Raw genomic sequence first — 18,803 nt, forward strand, 5'->3', positions numbered from 1 at the left:
AGCCAATGTGAGCTCCAGTCTTCCAGATACTTTGGGATGGCCAAATAAGGGTGCACTGGAATTTAAATGAACTTGAAACTGGAGTTTAAGTGAACTTGAAGTCTTTAGTGTTGGCTACTAGACTGTAAAAAGGCCTCGCAGAAATTCTATTTCAGCTATGGTATTTTGTTACTGCAAATTCATTCACTGAAGTGTTTAACAAAAATTTTTCCTTTTTTTTTTTTTTTTTTTTGCATTAAACAGCTTTTTTATTGTAATGATACCACACTGAAAGCCTCATACATGCTGACATTGTAGCATATGTGTAAAGCATGCTGGCTGTGAATTACCTGACCTGTGCCACTGAAATTACATTTGCTATGTGTATGGGAAAATACTCCCCAAATTACCTTTTATCCATTTGGAATCATACTTTATTGTTCTTAAGGCAGATCCATCCCCCATGCTGCGATAAATAACAGCATCACTTGCCAGGAAATCTGCTACTGTTGCCGAATACAATTTTCCATCTAAAACGGAAGTTGAAAACATGATATTAAGAGGCCTTTAATAATCTAGAGAATTCTGATTAGCCTGTATTTTCCCCCATTTTTTTTGCTGTCACACTTCCCCAAATTGCTGTAACCTATTTATTAGCAGGTCAGCTTCTGATCCTTTGGAGGCCCTTTAAAAATTTAAGAGTAGGGGCACCATGACACCTTTAGCTTTCTTGTGCTTGCTTTAAAAGCTCTCTGGCTCCTTTGGTGTCATTAATCATTTAGACTCATTACAAGCAAAAGTTCTTACCAGCAAAGAGGGCGACATTGGTTTGTCTGGCATCAAATGGGCATCTTGCCAAACCACTAATTTCCTCCCCATCATACTCTAAGGTATTCAGCTGGAGAAGAAGAATAAATGGGTGATAGTGTCATTTCTATTTTGTGCACTGGCACAAAAGCACAACACTGTCTTTCCACAAAACTTAATTCAGCACCTTGGCTTCTGTCTGTTTTTATTTCACCTTGAAGCACTCCCCAATCACACTGGCTGTATTTGCTAAAGCATAATCAGTGCAAGCAAAATCAGTAACAGATTAGTGACGTCTGCAATATTCTTACCCGATAGTATCTGCACATAGGGTTAAATGCGTTTGTTCCACAGACAAACACCATCTCATCATTTCTTGGAACAAAGACTTTAATGAAGTTATGGCATTCATCCTGAAAAGAGAATAATATGTATCAATCACAGACTTCACATATATAGTAAATACTAGCATAATTTTTCTACAATGTTTATTAACCCTAAACTTACTTTGTGTTTGCCTTTCATAGCACAGTTCTCTCTGTCCTGTTGCCTTGATCTCCATGTTAATTTCTGTTAAATAAGACCAGAAAAGAACACTAAAATTCCTTTCCACAGAAAATTCTTAAAAAAAAATTAAACCCAAAGAAAACACCTCTCCCTTTCCAGCACCTGCATCTACTCACCTTGCTTGGAGTAACTTCTGATTTTGGAACTTCATTTAAGTTTACAGTGTAAACCTGGTCCCTGTTTGCAGAGTAAAAAGACTCCAGTAAATTCATTAATTCTATGGTCCTGTATTTGATAAGCTAAACTGATTTTTAGAATATTGTGTTAGACCAAAAACTCCTATGAAATGCTTTTGGATTTTCTGAGAAGGTTGTTCATGGGAAACATGGGGTGGTTTTGATTTTTATTGGTGTGGTCCTTAAGCAGCACCTGCAGTGTCCAGCTCCTCATCTCTGCCTGCCCATTCAGTTAAAGACTAACCCAGGCTGTAAATATGCAAGTGTGTAATCCTCACTTCTGACATCCCTGACGTGTCAGTCCAAGTTTAAAGCGATCAGGAGAGGTTTTTATCAGGCAGGGCAGCAATATAAAAGAGGGAAAAGAGCATTTGATCATTGGTTTTAGCCTAACTACAGTAACTGCAGCCTTCAAATCCAATTTTCATGCACTGGCCATAGATATGGTATATTTCTCTGGGAAGTCCTTTCCCAATTCTAATTTTTATCATATTCTGCACATTTTTCTAAATGAATTTTACACATAAATGCAAAACCAGAAGAGAAAAGAATTTTAATCTAATGAACTGAGTGAAGGAAAATTACCTGCCAGTGATATAAAGTGTGTCTCGAATTTTCAGCATTAGTTGGAAGTCCAGTCTGTGCTGAGATTCATTGCCTGAAGGGCGTCCTCTAAATACTGGATATTGCCTTGAATCTGCAAGTAAAAATGGGCTACACCATCACTCAGGATTATAGAGCTAAAGAATCAATATATGGCATTGATTAGCTGTATATACTAGGTGTAGAAGGGTTTAAACTAAATTCCTTGAGTAATGTCTTGAATATAAATGAGAAAAAGATGGCTAATGTCAGCAAATGTTCTTTTTCCTGAAGTTATTGCTGTATTTCTGATTGCTTTTTTAAGAAAATGATTAAGTGTTCTATTAAAGATACAAAGCCAGTAAACACATTTCAATTTGAAAGGAATCGGATTTTTTTTTTTCAATCTCCCAAGGAAAAAAAACCCCAAAAAATCAACATTAAAACTTTTTCCCTGGTGTTTAGCACCACTTGCAGATTAACTTACAGTGGTAGTCAACAACGTTAATGGGGTCCTCGTCCTCAGGGAAGCTGACAGCTCGGCACCGGGACAGGCTCATTAGCGTCAGGAAGGCACAGAGCAGAGGGAGCCTCATGGCTGGGGAAGGATGAGCAGCACTACCTTTGTGGAAACACTGTTTAACTACCTGGAAAACAGGAAGACAACAGTGAGATTTCAGCTGCACAGGACAGTAAACGTGACTTCCTACAGCAGATTTTGTCTGTATTTGAGCACTGGCAGCAGTGGACTAAACTGGAGCTTAGGAAAGGCTCCCGTAGGCACACTGATGGAAAACTGCTGCATGGCATACCCCTAACTCAAAGCTGCCCTGAAACATATTGATGTTTGCTAATTTTTAGCTGGATTTAGAGGCATTTCCAAAGAAGCTGACAACTGTCAGCCCATTTAATTCACAGGAATCAGAACATGCAGGCTGCTGACCTGGCAAGAAAAACTGTCAAACTTGGGATTAGAATTTTAATTAAACTGCAATCTCTTTCCATCCCCTCTATCACTGAATGTCATCCAATAAAAACCCATTTCTCATAAAATACCTAAATCTTATCCACAAAACGTCATGGCACACACAGTCTGTCCAAACACCCATGCTGTGTTTTAATATTAGTGCTTGTTTCCAGGCTGTGCCATCGGTACTCAGTCTAACATGCCCATTGTCAAAGACCTTATGCCAAGGACCAGGCACTTGATGCTTTGTCTTCTGCAGTGACTTACACATATGCACAGTAAATGCAAAATGTTGCCCTTACAGCACTGTCACACGTCTTGCAAGGGTGGCAAGAGACTTAAATGAAGGGATAATGTTGAATTGGGTTCCCAAGATGCCACTTTCCCCCTCATTCTATTTTATACTGTTGAAAGCCAGCAACTTCAGAGCCTTTCACTGGGGGGGGGTTGTGTGTGCCCTATAGACTGTACACTACAGATTATGATAGCACCACAACTTTATACAACAAAGCTTTTAAGAGGGGAAGGGAAACATAACTTCTCCAATTAAACCACAGAGATATTTTAGTGAGCAAGAATGTAACTACTCAAGTTGCAATTTGGGTAGGATGCAAGAAAACACATCTCAAAGTGAAATGTGATCTTTAATGACCGCAAGTGGTCTGGGCAGGGGTCATATTTCTCATTAGAAACCTGGCAAATGTTGTATTATTCCCTCCTCCAACCTTTTGGAGGCATTCATTCAGCCCTGATTCACAGGTCAGAGCTCTGAGTCATCAGCTCAATGCCTTGCAGTTGCTGAAATTAGTTATTAAATGCTTTGTCTAAACAGGAAAAAAAAGAAACCTTTCCATTTTAATGTTTCAGGAATTGCAGTGAGAGGAACACGTTGCCAGCACAAGGTGCCAGACCCGATCTAGCAAAGCACAAAAGTATTAATCATTTAATAATTTGAAAAGCAATTAAAAAAACCCCTTCATAACAACACTTAACCTTTCAGCAATGCTTACTGGGGACAAAAATGCTGTATTTGTTAATTGATACTACGGCTGGCTAAGGGCAGGGCTTCCTCCTTCCACAAGGCTGCTGAGCTGTCAGTTCAGGCTGGACTGCGAGCAGAGCAACCGAGAGGCTGGTAATGTTTTGGGGATGGGGGCGGGGGTGTTGTCTGGATGCCTGCCCATTACAGACTGACCTGGAAAGAAGCATTTTCCACTGTTAATGATATTTCTGTATCTCAGTCCACCAGTCCAGAACGAATGGGCTGTGCTCTTAGTCAAGATTGATGAGTGCAGTGGTTAATAAACACTAATGATTCCTGGCACTTTCCCTCTGCTCTTCCTTGTCCTGACATGGCCTCTTCAGCTGAAGCATCTTGCGTTAAATTACTAATGAGCAAACTTAAAACAAACTGGAATTAATAAAGTTAGTCAAATTAGTTCTTTCTTGTGAAAGCACCATTAGAGCAAAGTCCTGCAGCACAGTGGCTCCCAGACACAATAACAAATCATTAATGGTTACACAATCTTTTTTTTTTTTGGTTCTTTTTTTAAAGAAAAGCAGGCTCCAAATATCCAATCCACTGCTATCCCAGTGAAAGAGAAAGGGGAGGCACAAAACTGTACGTTGAGTCAGTGCACAGTAACATCCATAAGGTGCTTAGTGAAAGTCCTCCCTGAAGCCTTGTTTTCTTGGAGAACAAATGAATACAAATTGCCAAAGAGCAAGAAGCTCTCCCAGCCATGCAGGCTGTAGTTAGCATAGAAGATGAGGCTGTTCGTGGCCCACACACCATGACTCAAAGAGACCCTGGCCCAGTTGCAAATCACACACAGCCTGCAAACTGCACAAGTTCTGCCTGTACCAAGCATGGGCAGAGATCCTTTTTTCCTCACTTTCCTTCCAATGTCCCATCTGGGAAGAATTCATTGGGGCAACAGTCACAAAACTTCCATGTAACCTGCCTTACACAGGCAGATACTGGCTTCTGGACTCGAGGAAATGGCTACAGAAAAAAGGGCAATTTGTTTTTGGGTCATGATTGTCATGGCCAACACACAGCAAACTGTCTCAAAAGCAATAAGGAAACACCCGAAATGCCACATAAACAAGGAGAGTTTCAGTTCTCTCAATTTGATTCAAATTTCAGGGGGCATATCATACTCCCTCAAAGAATGAGAAGTTTTGTAAATGTAAATTCACAGGATGTGTCTCCCCAGAGATGGCATCCAGAGCAGAAACAAACTCGCATTCGTGTCTTCCTCAAACCCCCTGAAACATCTCAGTATACTCCAGAGATGAACTCTGAGAACACACAGGGCAGGAATAGTTATGTTCTGCAATCTCTTCTAACTGAACATCACCTGTCACAAATCTCTATCAAAGAAAATATCTACATGAAGCACAGACCTTTGTCATGACAGGAGAGAAGAGCAGACAGAGAGCTGGACTGGATCAGCAAACCAGAGGCAATCACTTCTCACCAGCCAGGCAAGAAGTACAGATTTCTTTGTTATTTTGCTTGCAAAATTATTACAAGAACATTAACAGTAGCTCTGATTTCCAGCCACATATGAAAAGGAAATGCACCTGCTTCAAGAGGCTCTTGAATGCAGCTTTTATCTGGTTGGACATAGGCTTGAGATCAGACTGAACAGAGAATAAACTGGGAAGAACAGCTGTTTCCTGGATAATCAGAAAAATGGGCTCCATCTAGCCCTTGGAGCAGGGGTTTATGACAGCCAGGTGTATGCCTCTGGTAGACACAGATAGGCTGGTGTGAAAGATGTAATTCTTGCTACATTCAAACCTTTTAGTGGAGGCCACTACTGGGGACTACAAATAACAATGATGAAGTATCTGTTTGGACCAGAATAGCTGATTACAAAATGCTGGCAAAGTCTACCTTCAAGAAAATGCAGAAAACAATCATACTCTGGGTTTGATTATTTCTCCCCAGCCAGGATTCAGACCAGTCTTTGATTAATTTCTCTTATAAATTGCATTCCTAGCGTTTCTGCTAGGAAACAATCCATGGCAAGTGCAGTGTTTGGAAATTACCATATTGCTATCCTTGTTTTGCAGCTGGGGAATTGAGGCACAGACCAAGACTGAATTTGTGACCAAGGCCAACAACCAAAAAGGCCTTTTCAAAGGTCCTGAGCTGCTCTGGGTCACATAGGGTCCTTCCTTGCAGCACAGGCACAGTGACCAGTGCCACTCAGGTGGAGAGCAAGTCACAAATCAGAGCTCTTCTGGCCACTTGGTCTGTGCCATAACTACTTGTTGGCTGCAAATACAAAGAACTAGAGGTATAAATGTTAACTGGTGGCACAAATCCACATTGTTTAAGAGGAGAGCAACCTGCCTGAAATGGGCCTCAGGGAGATGCTGTTGGTCAAATGGAAGGCAGGCAGTTGTCCCAAGTAATAAACTGGTTCTTTGTGGCTGGTACCTTTCAATCTCAGCTACAAATCCCATCCTTCAATTCCTGATTGGGGGAATCCAGAGAAGCAGGATATAATTTCTGTTAAAATATGAGCCTGCCTTCAAACAATCACACATGAAGGGGAACAGGCTGGTGTTTCTTGCCCATTAATCTACTCCAGCCTTTGACAACGTGTTGGTGACACTCCATCAATCATCTTTCCGTGCACTGCCACGTAAAAGAGAAGGGGGGAAGGGAAAGGGCATTCAGCCAGCTCGGGAGAAGCAACATATAAAATGGCTTCAAACCAGTCTGATGCAATACCTTCTACTCACTGAGAAAAAAAAATCTTAAAAATCTCCTTAACGCAATAAACGCTTCTCAAAATGCTAAAGCACAGACAGGAGAGCAGCACGGCAAATCCAGGCTCAAGTTCAAGACAGGTCAGAACAAAAGATATATCCTAAAAGTTAGCTCACTTGTGGAGAGTTTGGCAAGGAATGGAGAAAAGGGTTGCAATAATAAAAGCTGAGTAAATGCCTACATTGTCTTCCTTCTCCACCAGACTCAGGCTGTTAGGTGAGATCAAGGATGTCCTCTGTGTGTGAAGGTACAAGTGAACCATAACGTAGAGGGGGGACAGGCAGAATTGAATATGCTGAGCTTAGGCAATTTCTGTTGGTGTGGTTTGCCACAATCCCAAGTGACTGGACTTGGACAGATCAGGAAATCCCTGCTGTCCTCTGTTCCTTCCTGCATGCAAATGGCTCCCTGAGGGCACTAATTAGTGCAAAGGCACTAACTACTGCATTTCTCAGATGGCACCTTCTGAAATCTTGAGCATGAAACCACTCTAATAATAAGATAAAAGTTAATACGAAATAAAACATAAAAATCTTTTACTGCTGTTTGTTCAGAGATGCTCAACAAGTTTCTCAGGGCCTACAGTTGAGACTTCAGTTTCTGACACAGAGCAAAGCAGATCCTGTGCAACACTCAGCAACTCCCACTCAGCCCTTGAGACAACCCTCAGTGAGGGTCACAGGGAACCCTTAGACAGTGGCTTCAGGGCACTGAGCAGTTGGGCTCTTTAACCAGAAGACACTCAAGCAACAAAGATGTGCTGGCCAGGCTAGAGCAAGTCACAGATTTCACTTGCAACCAAATAAAGCTACATTAGTCTCTGAATGGGAACTTCTGTTCAGCACCTCTCCCCTTTTTTTGGATACAAAGGGCAAATCTAGAAAAGTTAAAAATCTTGTTTACTACAGCCTCAGGGATCATCTTTTGATGCATAAATCACTTACAGTCTACTAACAGTAGGTTAAAAAGCACTACCTGAAAAGCGTATAGTTCAGATTCTGGGCCTCATGAAGTTAAAACACCTGTTGGCAGTGACTCCCCTTTAGTGTGCTAAGGATCTGCATCTGAGTTTACTTGCTGATGGTAACTGCTACCAGGTGGGAGAAGTTCAACTTCTTGAGCCAGCTGCAGAGAGAACAGCTCACCATTAGGGCACTGGGGCTCTGCTCCACTTGTACCTAGTAAAGAAATGTAGGTTGTTGCTCAATTTTGGTTTGTCAACCAGGTCAATCTTTTCAGAAGATAAAACATTCAGAAGAAAATATATGAAGGTGGTACAGGCTGTCTTCAGCAGTGCCCTACACTCAGAAATGTATGCATTGGCAATCACAGATACACGAGAATATTCACTCAGATACCTAATCCCTGCTGTGACTAGAATAAAATAACTAGAGCAGAGCCACAAAGCGGGGGAACCAGGTCAAAAAATGTTTTGGTAATCAAAACATGAAAATGAAGCCTTTTTGTATCACTGGAGTCAAAATGTAAGACCAGCATGGCCCAAGGTCTAATGGTTTGAACTCCAGAGAGGGAACCAACTACTCTTTGTCCTGCCTCTATTTTTTTGGTTTCGGTCTTTTTCTTCTGTGTCTTACTGTGTGAAATGGGTATGATGAGTCATTTGCTTACAAGCCAGAAAGTATTCCACACAGAACACAACATTTGCCTTAAAAATCTGTATCAGTATTTATTATACGAGAAGCAAGGGATTAGATTCCCATTTTAGGTCATAGCTATACATAGGTTTTCCAATGATGCAATTGCATTATAGTGTGCTAAATCCTCCCTAAACAGGGATACAACAGCCAGCATCAAGGCAAGTGTGATTTTCTTTATAATTTTTGTTAATGTCATTCCAGTATGTGTTTCTTCTAATGAAGGCTGACTTCAATAAAGTTCCTGAAGGCAATGCCTGACACACAGGTTTACTGTACATTCAAATCTTGGAGATTGTCTATGATGTGATAAATCCATGTTGTGGAAATTGGTGACAGATTGTTTCAGCTAATTATCAAATAGCACAGAAAAATATTTGTGGTTTTAATAAAAGAGACATACTTAATTCTTGTAGTCCCTTTGAGAAACATACAGCATGATTTTGTATGAATAAATAGGTAATAAAACCTGTTTCTGTCCTATAAAGGTACACCCAAATTTAAACTTGCTGTATATAGCCCTCCTGACTTTCTATAACAACCTTAAAGTCTGCAGCTCTGAAGAAAAAATTTAGGATATTTGAAGCAGATATATTAATTGAGCATGAAAGTGCAAATAACAGGTCTGTTATTTTAAGATAATACTTGACTTCTTTTAAGGATTCTGCATTAACACCTCTTGATCTATGCCTAAGTAAAAAAAGATAGTTTAATATTAAAGTGATGAAACCCTACCACTGAGTATCACAGCTTTCATCTTAATTGGCTTATGGTACTGCCAGCTACACTTCAGTTGTTTGCAGGCTTTGAACGTTACAGAAAGCATACCCCTCTTACTCCAGAATGAGCTGACAGAATGCTTGCAAATGGATAGGGTGACTTTTAATGATGCAAGTGTTTAGTGGTTGATTAGATGCACTTTGAGGGCTAAATTCTCCTGTGATCAAAAATTTACTTGAACACAAGGTAGTTTCAGCAGGAAAGGAAATAAAATGCTCAACAAACTGTAAGTGATTGCTTCAATTATGTTCATTTTAAGTTAATTTTTGAGAGTGAATGTTAACTACCTTCCCTTACCAGGGTGACACAAAAGTGCTTCAACTGAAACCAACCTTTGATTTCGGCTCACATCTATGGTCAAATCTGTTCTGTTTTGCAAAGCTCCTGTAGGACATTGTTCCCTTGAAATTTTGCCAAGGTTGAGCTATTGGTGATGGAGTGCAAGGTACTTTAACTTAAGCAGTGCTCTGGATTCACCATTTCAGCAGACCTGCATTTCATTAATTCAAACTGCTCATGCCCAACTGGGACTGCCCTAGGATATACTAAATTTATTCATGAAAGCATCCAAGGACTGGTGCAGCAAATGTCAGTGCAGTGATGTTCAAGGTTTGTTCTATACTCTTGGCACTGATCTTCCATTAATTCCTGGCCATGGGCAGCACTGGTAGCTTGAGTTCCTACCCCTGCCCTGACCCCAACCTGAGGAAAGCAAAGCCACCCTGCTGGGGAGAGCAGCTGTGGCTCATCGGGGTGAAGTCCTGAGTGCCTCCAGCTCCCAGCTGGGTCAGAGTTGTCTGGTGCTTTTGATTAGCGTGTTTCAGACCGAAATACTTTTATCCTGAAAACTAGCAAGAACTCTTAAGCCATGATGGCAAAGATCTAATTACTTACAGTACTACATACAGGCTTAGATGCAGGTTTGGGAACAACCCAAACTGCCCCCCTTGGCCTCAAACAAAAGCCTAAAAACCTAGACCAAAGTATTACTTTTCCTCCCTCAAGGAGGGTTGGCCACAAGTGTGAGTGAGAGCTGGAAGTGAAGGAAGTAAGTATTCTTCCTGCAAGCCTACAGAACATGATTTACATAGGAAAACTGCCACTCATTTCAGCATGATTAGGCATCATCTGATAAGGCAACTCTGAGACAGGTATAAACCAGTATTTGCAGGTGAGGACATAATGAAGGTCTCAGGCACAACTTGCACAAGTCCAGCTGACGCCACAGCCAAGGCGAGTTGCTGGCAGTGCCCCGGGCCTGCTGTCTGAGAGCCCTGCTGTCTCTCCAGCCTGCACCTTGAGCAGTGCTCCAGCCCTGATCCCCGAGATAAGTGCTGCCCATTTTAGTCCTGGCTGGAGCCCAGGAGGTCAGGGTTGGCCTACGGGATGAAGTGAATGGGATGTTTTGAAATGGAAGGGAGGTTTGGGGGAAAGAATACATCCCAACGAGCAGGACAGGCAAAATAAAAAGGGATTTGCACTGTGGAGAGGGCACATCTGCTGTTCAACAGGCTGTGCCTCAGACAATGTTTCTGTCAACCTCACTCCAGAAAGCATCACTTCTTTCCACCCACTGCTCTCCCCTGCTATAAACATCCCTCCAGCATTGCATCACTGTGCCTTGCTGGAGCATGGGGCCTGCTGGCCTGAGTTGCTACTGCCAGGGAAAAGGCTGCCACTGCTCCCCTTTCAGAGAGAAAGTAAATGGCTCCTGGAAAATGCAAGGGGAGAGACAGAAGACTATCAACTGGCAAGAAACACATCAGAGCATCTTAAGCACTGTGCTGGTACTATCAGTATGCCATTCTCAGGGCTGGAATGGCCAGCCAGCCTTGCCTGTAGGAATACTGCCTGTAGAGAGTGGGGAACAATGCGTTTTTAACTAGTCTTGGTTTTTCTGCACAGACAAATCTGGTAGCTGGCCACCCAGTTACCTATTTGGATATGCAAAGCATGTGCTCTGCCACTTTCCTGGGCACAATCAATTACATGTACAAAATACAGGCATGAAAACCTGGAGGAAGCTTGAGCTCAAAGTTAACGATTACTATTCTCTTGTTAAGCATTAAAGATTAACCACACCAGTGAAAGGATGTGTTATGAAATGTCTTTCCCAGGCTGGAAAGTAATAGAGTTGGCTTTTTTGTTTAGTTAGGTTTTTTTTTTCTTTTTGTTTTTGGATTTGTTGCCTTTTTTTTTTTTATCTCAAAGTCTACTCGGGATTTCAAGTAATTGTTTAAACTTCTGTTTTTATTTACCATAATACCAAACTGTTGTCACTTGCCACGTGACTGCTCATACTTTCATTTGAGATGTCGTGCAGAAACACATGGAAATCTGGTGAAGGCAAACCAATTTTAGAACATGTTCCGAGCAATTGTTTTGCAGCACTGCCCTACAGTATGAAGTCTCTTACATTTCTTAAATTGCCTAATCAAATGCAGACTCTGTTCCAGTCACGCTAAATTTTCACATAATGGCAGAAAAATACTTCTTTCTAGCCTAGCACTGAACAGTTGGATCACATTATCACATTTGCTGCTTTTGTAGTCTCCAAGTGTGTATTTGTAAATGTATGTATATACATATTCAGAGGGGAGAGGGGGGGAACATCAGTGCTCATGCTGTGAGACCCTGGGGACAGTCAGAGGGACAAGCCCCATGTCTTGAGATGTGCCTGTGCTGAGGGTCTTCTAAGATGACCTGGCTTACCAAAAATGCTGAGGAGTAGTGGTGAAAAATTTATTTTTGTTTGTTTAGAAATCACAGGTATTAGTGCAGGATTTGATCCAGTTGATTTCCTTGCCCTACAGTCTCCTGAAGTTACTAAACTGATACAAACTCAGTAAGGTAAATTATACCCATTTGTTGCCAGTTTGGGGTCGGAGGCAGGACTGGTGCAACGTGCAGCCATGGCTTTCTTGCTCTGGGTCCCAAGCTTGGGCACATCCCTGTGTTGCTTCACATCAGTTTGGGGAACTCTGCATCCTAAAACCACCCACTTTCTACAGACCAAACACAACCTGCAGAGCCCACCCTCAGCAGTCATTTGGAACTGGATGCAGCTGTGCTTGGCACCAGCTCTCCCTCCTCTTTCTCTCTTTTACTTGGGCTTCATCACCTCATGGTAACATTCACCCTGCAAAACCGGGAAATATATGCATCTCAATACTTTGGCATTTTGACTAGTACGCCACAGAGAAGTCACAGATCAGACCTTTAAAATTAAAAATAAAAAAGATATTCAAATCAGTAACATATGGACTGCAAGTGCTTGAATCAAGGTCAGAAGGAAATCTGTAGCAAATCAGGGAAGGGTTTTAAAGCCTTATATTACAGCCTGTCCCCTTCTCTCTTCCACACAGACCTCCCCAGATGCCCAATACAATTACAATGTTTTCTTAAATCCTTGTGTTGTCACCAGTAATACTGGCCCAGTATCAACAGGACTCACGCCCCACGCTATTTAAATCTGCAGGTCTATTTTTCTTATACATCTGCACCAAACACATTTAAGTTTGTGCTGGCATAGTTTGCCCCCAAAGACCACTGTTCAACCACAAGCAGTGTTTGTTATGTTTTTGGTGAGGATGAAAACCTGATGCTTTAGAGGGAGGAAAAGCCATAATCCACTCTCACAGTAAAACCTGTACAATGGTACACAAGAAAAAAAAAAATTCTCTCTGTACCCTTGCAGGAAATCAGATTAATCCCCAAAGCATGAGATTTGATTATTTTTGTCTGAGGTTATCATCAAGGAAAAAAACCTACATAATGCTAAAAATATCCACAGCATTTACTTTATGAAGAAAAAATATGACTTACTGAGCAAAAACAAATTACTGGCTTTTTGGTGTTAATCTTTGATAAACACGTGCTGGGTTAAAGAAACTGTCACAGAGAGAAGTTTGCAAATTGAAATAAACCATTCAACTCTTCAAGATTATTTCCCCCCCACGCCCCCTCATTACTCCTTTCATGAGACACCTGGGGACATTGTTCACACAGTGTTGACAGCTTTCACACTACTGCTTTTCCTCTGTTACCCTTCTCCTCAGCACTGGTCCCTAGGTGGCAATACACAGAAGAGGTATATTTGCCAGAGGTGCCAATGCTGGCTCTGGGACAACTGTTGAAGAGCCAGAGGGTCCTCTCCTGCCTTCCAGCTTGGTTGGTTCCAGTTGCTTCCACAGGGCACTGAGCCTCCCTGACCTGCCAGGCAGTGCTCCGGTATTTCACACCGGAGTGCTGCTTAGGGAACACACAGACTGCTTACAGCCCTTTCTTGTTTTAACCACCATCAGGCACAGTCACGCTCCCTAACACTAGGCTACATTCAAACACTATCTAAAATTTTAATACTATAGCCTTAACTGTACACTGAGGTTTTTGTAATATACATTTTTCTTCCCTGTAGTCTCCCAAACCAGGATGGTTACACAGCCCGATAGAACATGTAGGTGTTCACACAACATGGGAAGGGGGTACCTAAGTGGAGGCACAGTATAAGCAGGGGCTTGAAATACAAGCGTGAAAGTTTTCTTTTGACCCCAAAGTGCATCTGTCATGACAGACACACACAGAAATAGCAGCAACACCTCCTGTTGGAGCTGCAGTCCCTGCCCACCACCAGCACCCATACTCGGCCTGGGAAGCCAGGCAGCAGCACTTGAGGGAAATACCTTTTGTTTCACGCCACAATAAAGCTCTGAGGAAGGTCCAACCCAACAGAGGTGTGAACTGCTACTTTACTGTTGCTTGAGAAAGCAGAGTCACAGCTGCCATGACCATTTGGTAAAAGAAAGATGAACTATGTAGCTCACATTAAGAAAAGCCTATTATTGCAGTAGCTGAGCTGAGTGACCAGCTGATCAGCTCTCATCTCTTCTGAGGTTTCACTCCCACCTCTGACGGGCTGTGATGATGGTCCCCACTGCTCACTCCAGACAAGCACCTCTGTGTTTGCCTCCCTGCTGTCCTTCACACACTTGAAGAGCCCCCCAGCATGCATCTGCCAATTAACTTTTCATTCTCATCCCAAGCTCTCTTCAAAGCTCCCCCTTTGCCTCTGATGCCTCCAATCCTGTGTGCCCCCTCTTCCCAACACACACAGCTCAGCTACACTTAGGTGGCTTGTGCGCTGGCACAGCTGCTGATTATGCAGTCCAACACAGCTCTCCAGCTTCCAGAGGCCACTGCCTGGCTGTACCTATTTGCCATCTCTTCTCTTAAACCATCCACTGTGAGAACAGGATCCATCCTTTTAAGTCTGTGTTTATCCAGTACCTATCCAATTAGAAACCTGGGCTGCAACTAGCCTCTTAGATGCAATGGTTAAAAAAAAAAAAAAAGAAAGTAATGGCAACAACAAACCTTTTTGCAAGAAGAGTATCTGTGTGCAAATACGACCTCTGTTATGTTACCAAGGTCAGGCAGACCAAGGCCAATCTGCTGTGTGAGAATATAAATCAAAGCTGTCCAGGGACTGATTTCATTTACAAGGTTTGTAACCATTTTGGACAGAACAAATGTCACTTGCTTGCCTGAGCTCCTTGCTCCTCCTCTTCCACCACCACTTCTTTGCTCCTCCACTCCCATCTAGCCCCTCCCTTCCTGGTAATACCTCTTGACCTCCTTTGCTCTTGAAATCAAAAGTTCTTTTCCAGCAAGAAAGCAGTGGCTCACACATGACAGACAGCCATACCAGGCCAATTTATTTAAATTATGCAAAAATCTCAACAAGTAAAATTACAAGAGAGCCACAAGTACATTCACCTGCTGGTTACCTGCCATTCATAGTGCACATCAGAATTAAAACAACAAATCCTGTAATGACTTCTTTCCTATTGCATTCATAGATCCGCAAAACAAACCAAGGAAAGCATCTGTAGCAAGTATTAGAGTCTGGGCACAGATCCTGCGAAATCACATGGTTTCCGTTGTGGAACTAAAAAGGCTTCTACAAGAATGTGTGAAATACACAGCCGAAATTCTCCATTTCTTTTTGTGCTCCTTGGCAGTTTGCGTGGCCAAGTTAAAGCGGCAAGTTCTGTTTCTTTAGCTGGAGGCTCTCAAAGCACACCCCGACCCGCACACTGACAGCGCACAGGACTCAGCCAGCAAGCTCCCTCTCGAGTACGGACAGAGTTAATGTAATCCCACTCCAGACAACAGGTTGCTGTCTCCAAGCTGGAGCCTCGAAAAGAAGGAGCCCAGCAGTTGCCTCGCTCCTCACAGCCATTTTGCAGCCCTTCCTCCTGCAGGTGTGCACACCGAGCCGCAGCGGGGCTGGGCAGGGGTGCCAGAATGAAAGAAACTTCACGTTCTGGATGTTAACTTTAGTTACCATAGCCAGACAATGCTGCCACTGGCCTGGAAGAAAATATTGCTGTAGCCAGCTGTGCTGTTCACAGTCGGATGGTTTCTGTGTAGCTCCAAATGGTTATGGAGCCAGTAGCCTGTTGTGGCCAAGGACAGGATGATGGATGGTCTACACACACTGTCCAAGCAGGGAGAATGGCAGAAGTTCACTTCAGGGTTGTTAAAATGCTAATCTGGGTTAGTTAACAAAAGCTGAGTGGAACAGAAAAGTTAGGGAAATAAACACTACTCATATGTGTGCACTACAGATTTGATCTCTGTGGTTAACACAAACATTTGACTTTGGAAGTGGGACAATTCAACAGTCTTCTCGTCTGAATAAACTGAATCAACTGTAATATTAGCTGTACTGTAATTACTGTCAAGCCACAACGAGGGAAAGTGGGCTATGGCACACAACACACAGAGCTCCAGGAAACACCACTGAAAGGGCAGTAACACGATTTTCACTGCACACCTCTTCCATGTGACATGGGAACAAATCAGAACCCGCTTTCTTTTGAACTCAAGGCTGGCAGCTATTCACAGAACAAGCAACAACTTAATAAGATGACTTAGATAGATTTTAGCAGTAACTGCTGTAGCTTATCAGATGCGTAAGAAAAGAGATCATCTGTTCGAGCAGCAGTTTTGACGAAAGCGACATTTGAACTGTTTTAATTACATACAGAGTTGCTAAGACTGAAAATAACTTGTACTACCCAATGCAAGTAAGATGCCTTATTCTATTTTTTCTTAATTACTTGTGGAGCAAATTATTACTTTATCAAGTGGAAAGGTATCTGATTTTATCAATCTGGAATTAGAGGTATGTTTAACGACGAGTATGTAATCAACCACCATCTCTTCTGTTCAGCAAGCAAAGTAAACACATAGTCTATGCCCTGAAAAATATCAGATCACATAAGCAAGCTCAACATAAGCTTATACAGGCACAGAAGCTGTTGATATAGCTATTTTCTTTGTCTTACAAAGACCAGAACTGAAACAGCCTCAGTCATATCACTTGTAAAACACTTGATGAAAACTGACTGTATTCACCCATGATCTCCACTAGACTTCAGATTTCAAATTTCTTTCTTCTTTTTTTTTCAGAAGGAAGAACAACCATAGCATTTCAACATTTCCATACAGGTTCTATCCATCCAATTGGGCTTCACCTGACTTCAGAGGATACTGAATCCTCTGTTAAGTGCACTAATGTTTTAAAAAGAATTCAAACCCCCTAAAACTCCAGAGCTGAAATCTGCATGTGATCAACTGTAGTAAGACCAGAAGATACATTGCTACAAATGCCTGATATACACTTTGAAGTGAGCTTCTATGATGGACTTTTGTTTTCCTTCCCACACCTCTCATGACAGGACTGATCGGATCAAAGGCCAATTTAGTCAGAGTGGATTGCATATATAATTAAGCATTCTATCTAAAAGTGTGCTCTTCATAAATACACAGCAAAGTTATGGCAGCTCTAAGGGCTATAGTATCTGCTGCAATAGTCAGCTCAGCCGTTCCCAGAAACGTTCAGATGGTCCAGCTCAAAGGGCACGAGAGGCTGGGGGAAAAAACCCGCAGCCATACAGCTGGTTTGTAGAGCTTTGACAGGGCCATCGCTGTATTCCTGGCACACACTCCTGCATCACACAAAGCACATTTAGAAAATGATGTTATCTTTGTTGCATCTCGACCATAAAGGAGAACAGGTAGTGACAGACTGCAGGATATGGGGGAGGAATGTTCACTGTAACTAAAGGTGCAGATGAAAGTGAGAAGCTGGTTAAATAAACCAATTTAGAGCCTCTGGGTTATACTTTTTTGGCTGTCTTTTTGGAAACAAATCTGAGCTACATAATTCAGAATGCTAATAAATTCTTACTACAAACTTTTCCTTTCTGATTTAAGAAAGCCTGAGTTTTATATTAGTTAAAACAAAAGGTGTTCAAGTTCATGATTATATAGAAAAGAAATCAGGGCACTAAGCTGGCAATTTGTATTTATCTAAGCCAGAGTAAATGTTTATACGATATCTGCCAACATAACAAAATATGCCTGTCACTTACTACATTAAACATGATTACGTACAGCTTAATTTACTGAAAGGAACTGAAGTAGACTTGGGAGGTGCATAGAATTTTATAGTGTGAATAAAGCAGGAAAAACATCTATTCTCTTTTGCCACAAAAGTAATTGCAAAGCTTTACAATGAGCTTCCTGTTGGACTTGGGAAAAGGAGAGAACCTCAGAAAATTCTCTGTGAAAGTATTTGTATGTGAGAGCAACAGACCAGCAGTAAAAGCCTCTAAGACAGTAGGAAGCTGTTCCTTCACATAATATTTAGGGAATTAAAACACAGTAATAAGACCAAGAACTTGGAGCACAAAGGTATCCCAATAAAGATGCATGTTTTTTTCTCCAAGGGAAATAACCGGGAGAAAAAATGCCACTCATTTACAGAGCACTGAACAGTATTCTGGAGGAAGTTTGCTGTAATTCCTGCACATTATGTGTGAAGCTTGTGTGTGTACATGGATAAGCTACAATACCATCTGTACAGCAAGTGCCACATATGTGAGCATTATGAACCATCATTGCTGTTGCTATGCTCAAAAGTAAATGTATTCTAAGCCACACACACATATAAATACAAATGACTTTACACACTAAGGGCTGAATTTTGCTCGAATTACTCACAGGCTAATGCCTGTGATACAGACATAATCTTGACCAGAAGTAAGAAACAACTCAGAGGTTGGCAGAAAACCACTAATTTAAGACTAGCTATATTCATGCTAACAAGTGGGATATCCACCGGAACTACAATGTTTTCAACACATCAACCTAAAGCACTTAATCGCATTTTTCAACTCACAAGATAAAACACAACGACAATCACAAAAAACCCCGCACCACCATCCTCCAGCCCTTAAAAACACAACCCGGACAGCCACCTAGAAATATCTGTGCGACCTTTCATTTCCATTCATCCTTATAAATAATAAAGAAGGCTTTAAACCCTTCCTAATTACTCCCTGAAAGCAGCTGTATCGGTTTCTGCAGCGCTGAAACGCCTCCACCCCCCCACGGAAAAAAAAAAAAAAAAAAAAAAAGAAAGTTTCCCC

General features: G+C 41.9%; 1 protein-coding gene across 1 annotated transcript in view; it reads right to left on the minus strand.

The window, feature by feature from the left end:
* The window catches only part of SEMA6D (semaphorin 6D), a 132,917-nt gene that overhangs the window by 11,831 nt on the left and 102,283 nt on the right, over positions 1 to 18,803 (minus strand). Inside the window, 7 exon segments of the mRNA XM_017805072.1 lie at positions 390 to 509; positions 787 to 877; positions 1,098 to 1,199; positions 1,294 to 1,356; positions 1,470 to 1,530; positions 2,115 to 2,226; positions 2,599 to 2,758. Of these exon segments, the coding sequence (XP_017660561.1) occupies positions 390 to 509; positions 787 to 877; positions 1,098 to 1,199; positions 1,294 to 1,356; positions 1,470 to 1,530; positions 2,115 to 2,226; positions 2,599 to 2,707 (658 nt within the window). The 5' untranslated portion in view covers positions 2,708 to 2,758.

Source organism: Lepidothrix coronata, unplaced genomic scaffold, assembly GCF_001604755.1.
Source record: "Lepidothrix coronata isolate B3197 unplaced genomic scaffold, Lepidothrix_coronata-1.0 Scaffold11, whole genome shotgun sequence".
NCBI lineage: Eukaryota > Metazoa > Chordata > Aves > Passeriformes > Pipridae > Lepidothrix > Lepidothrix coronata.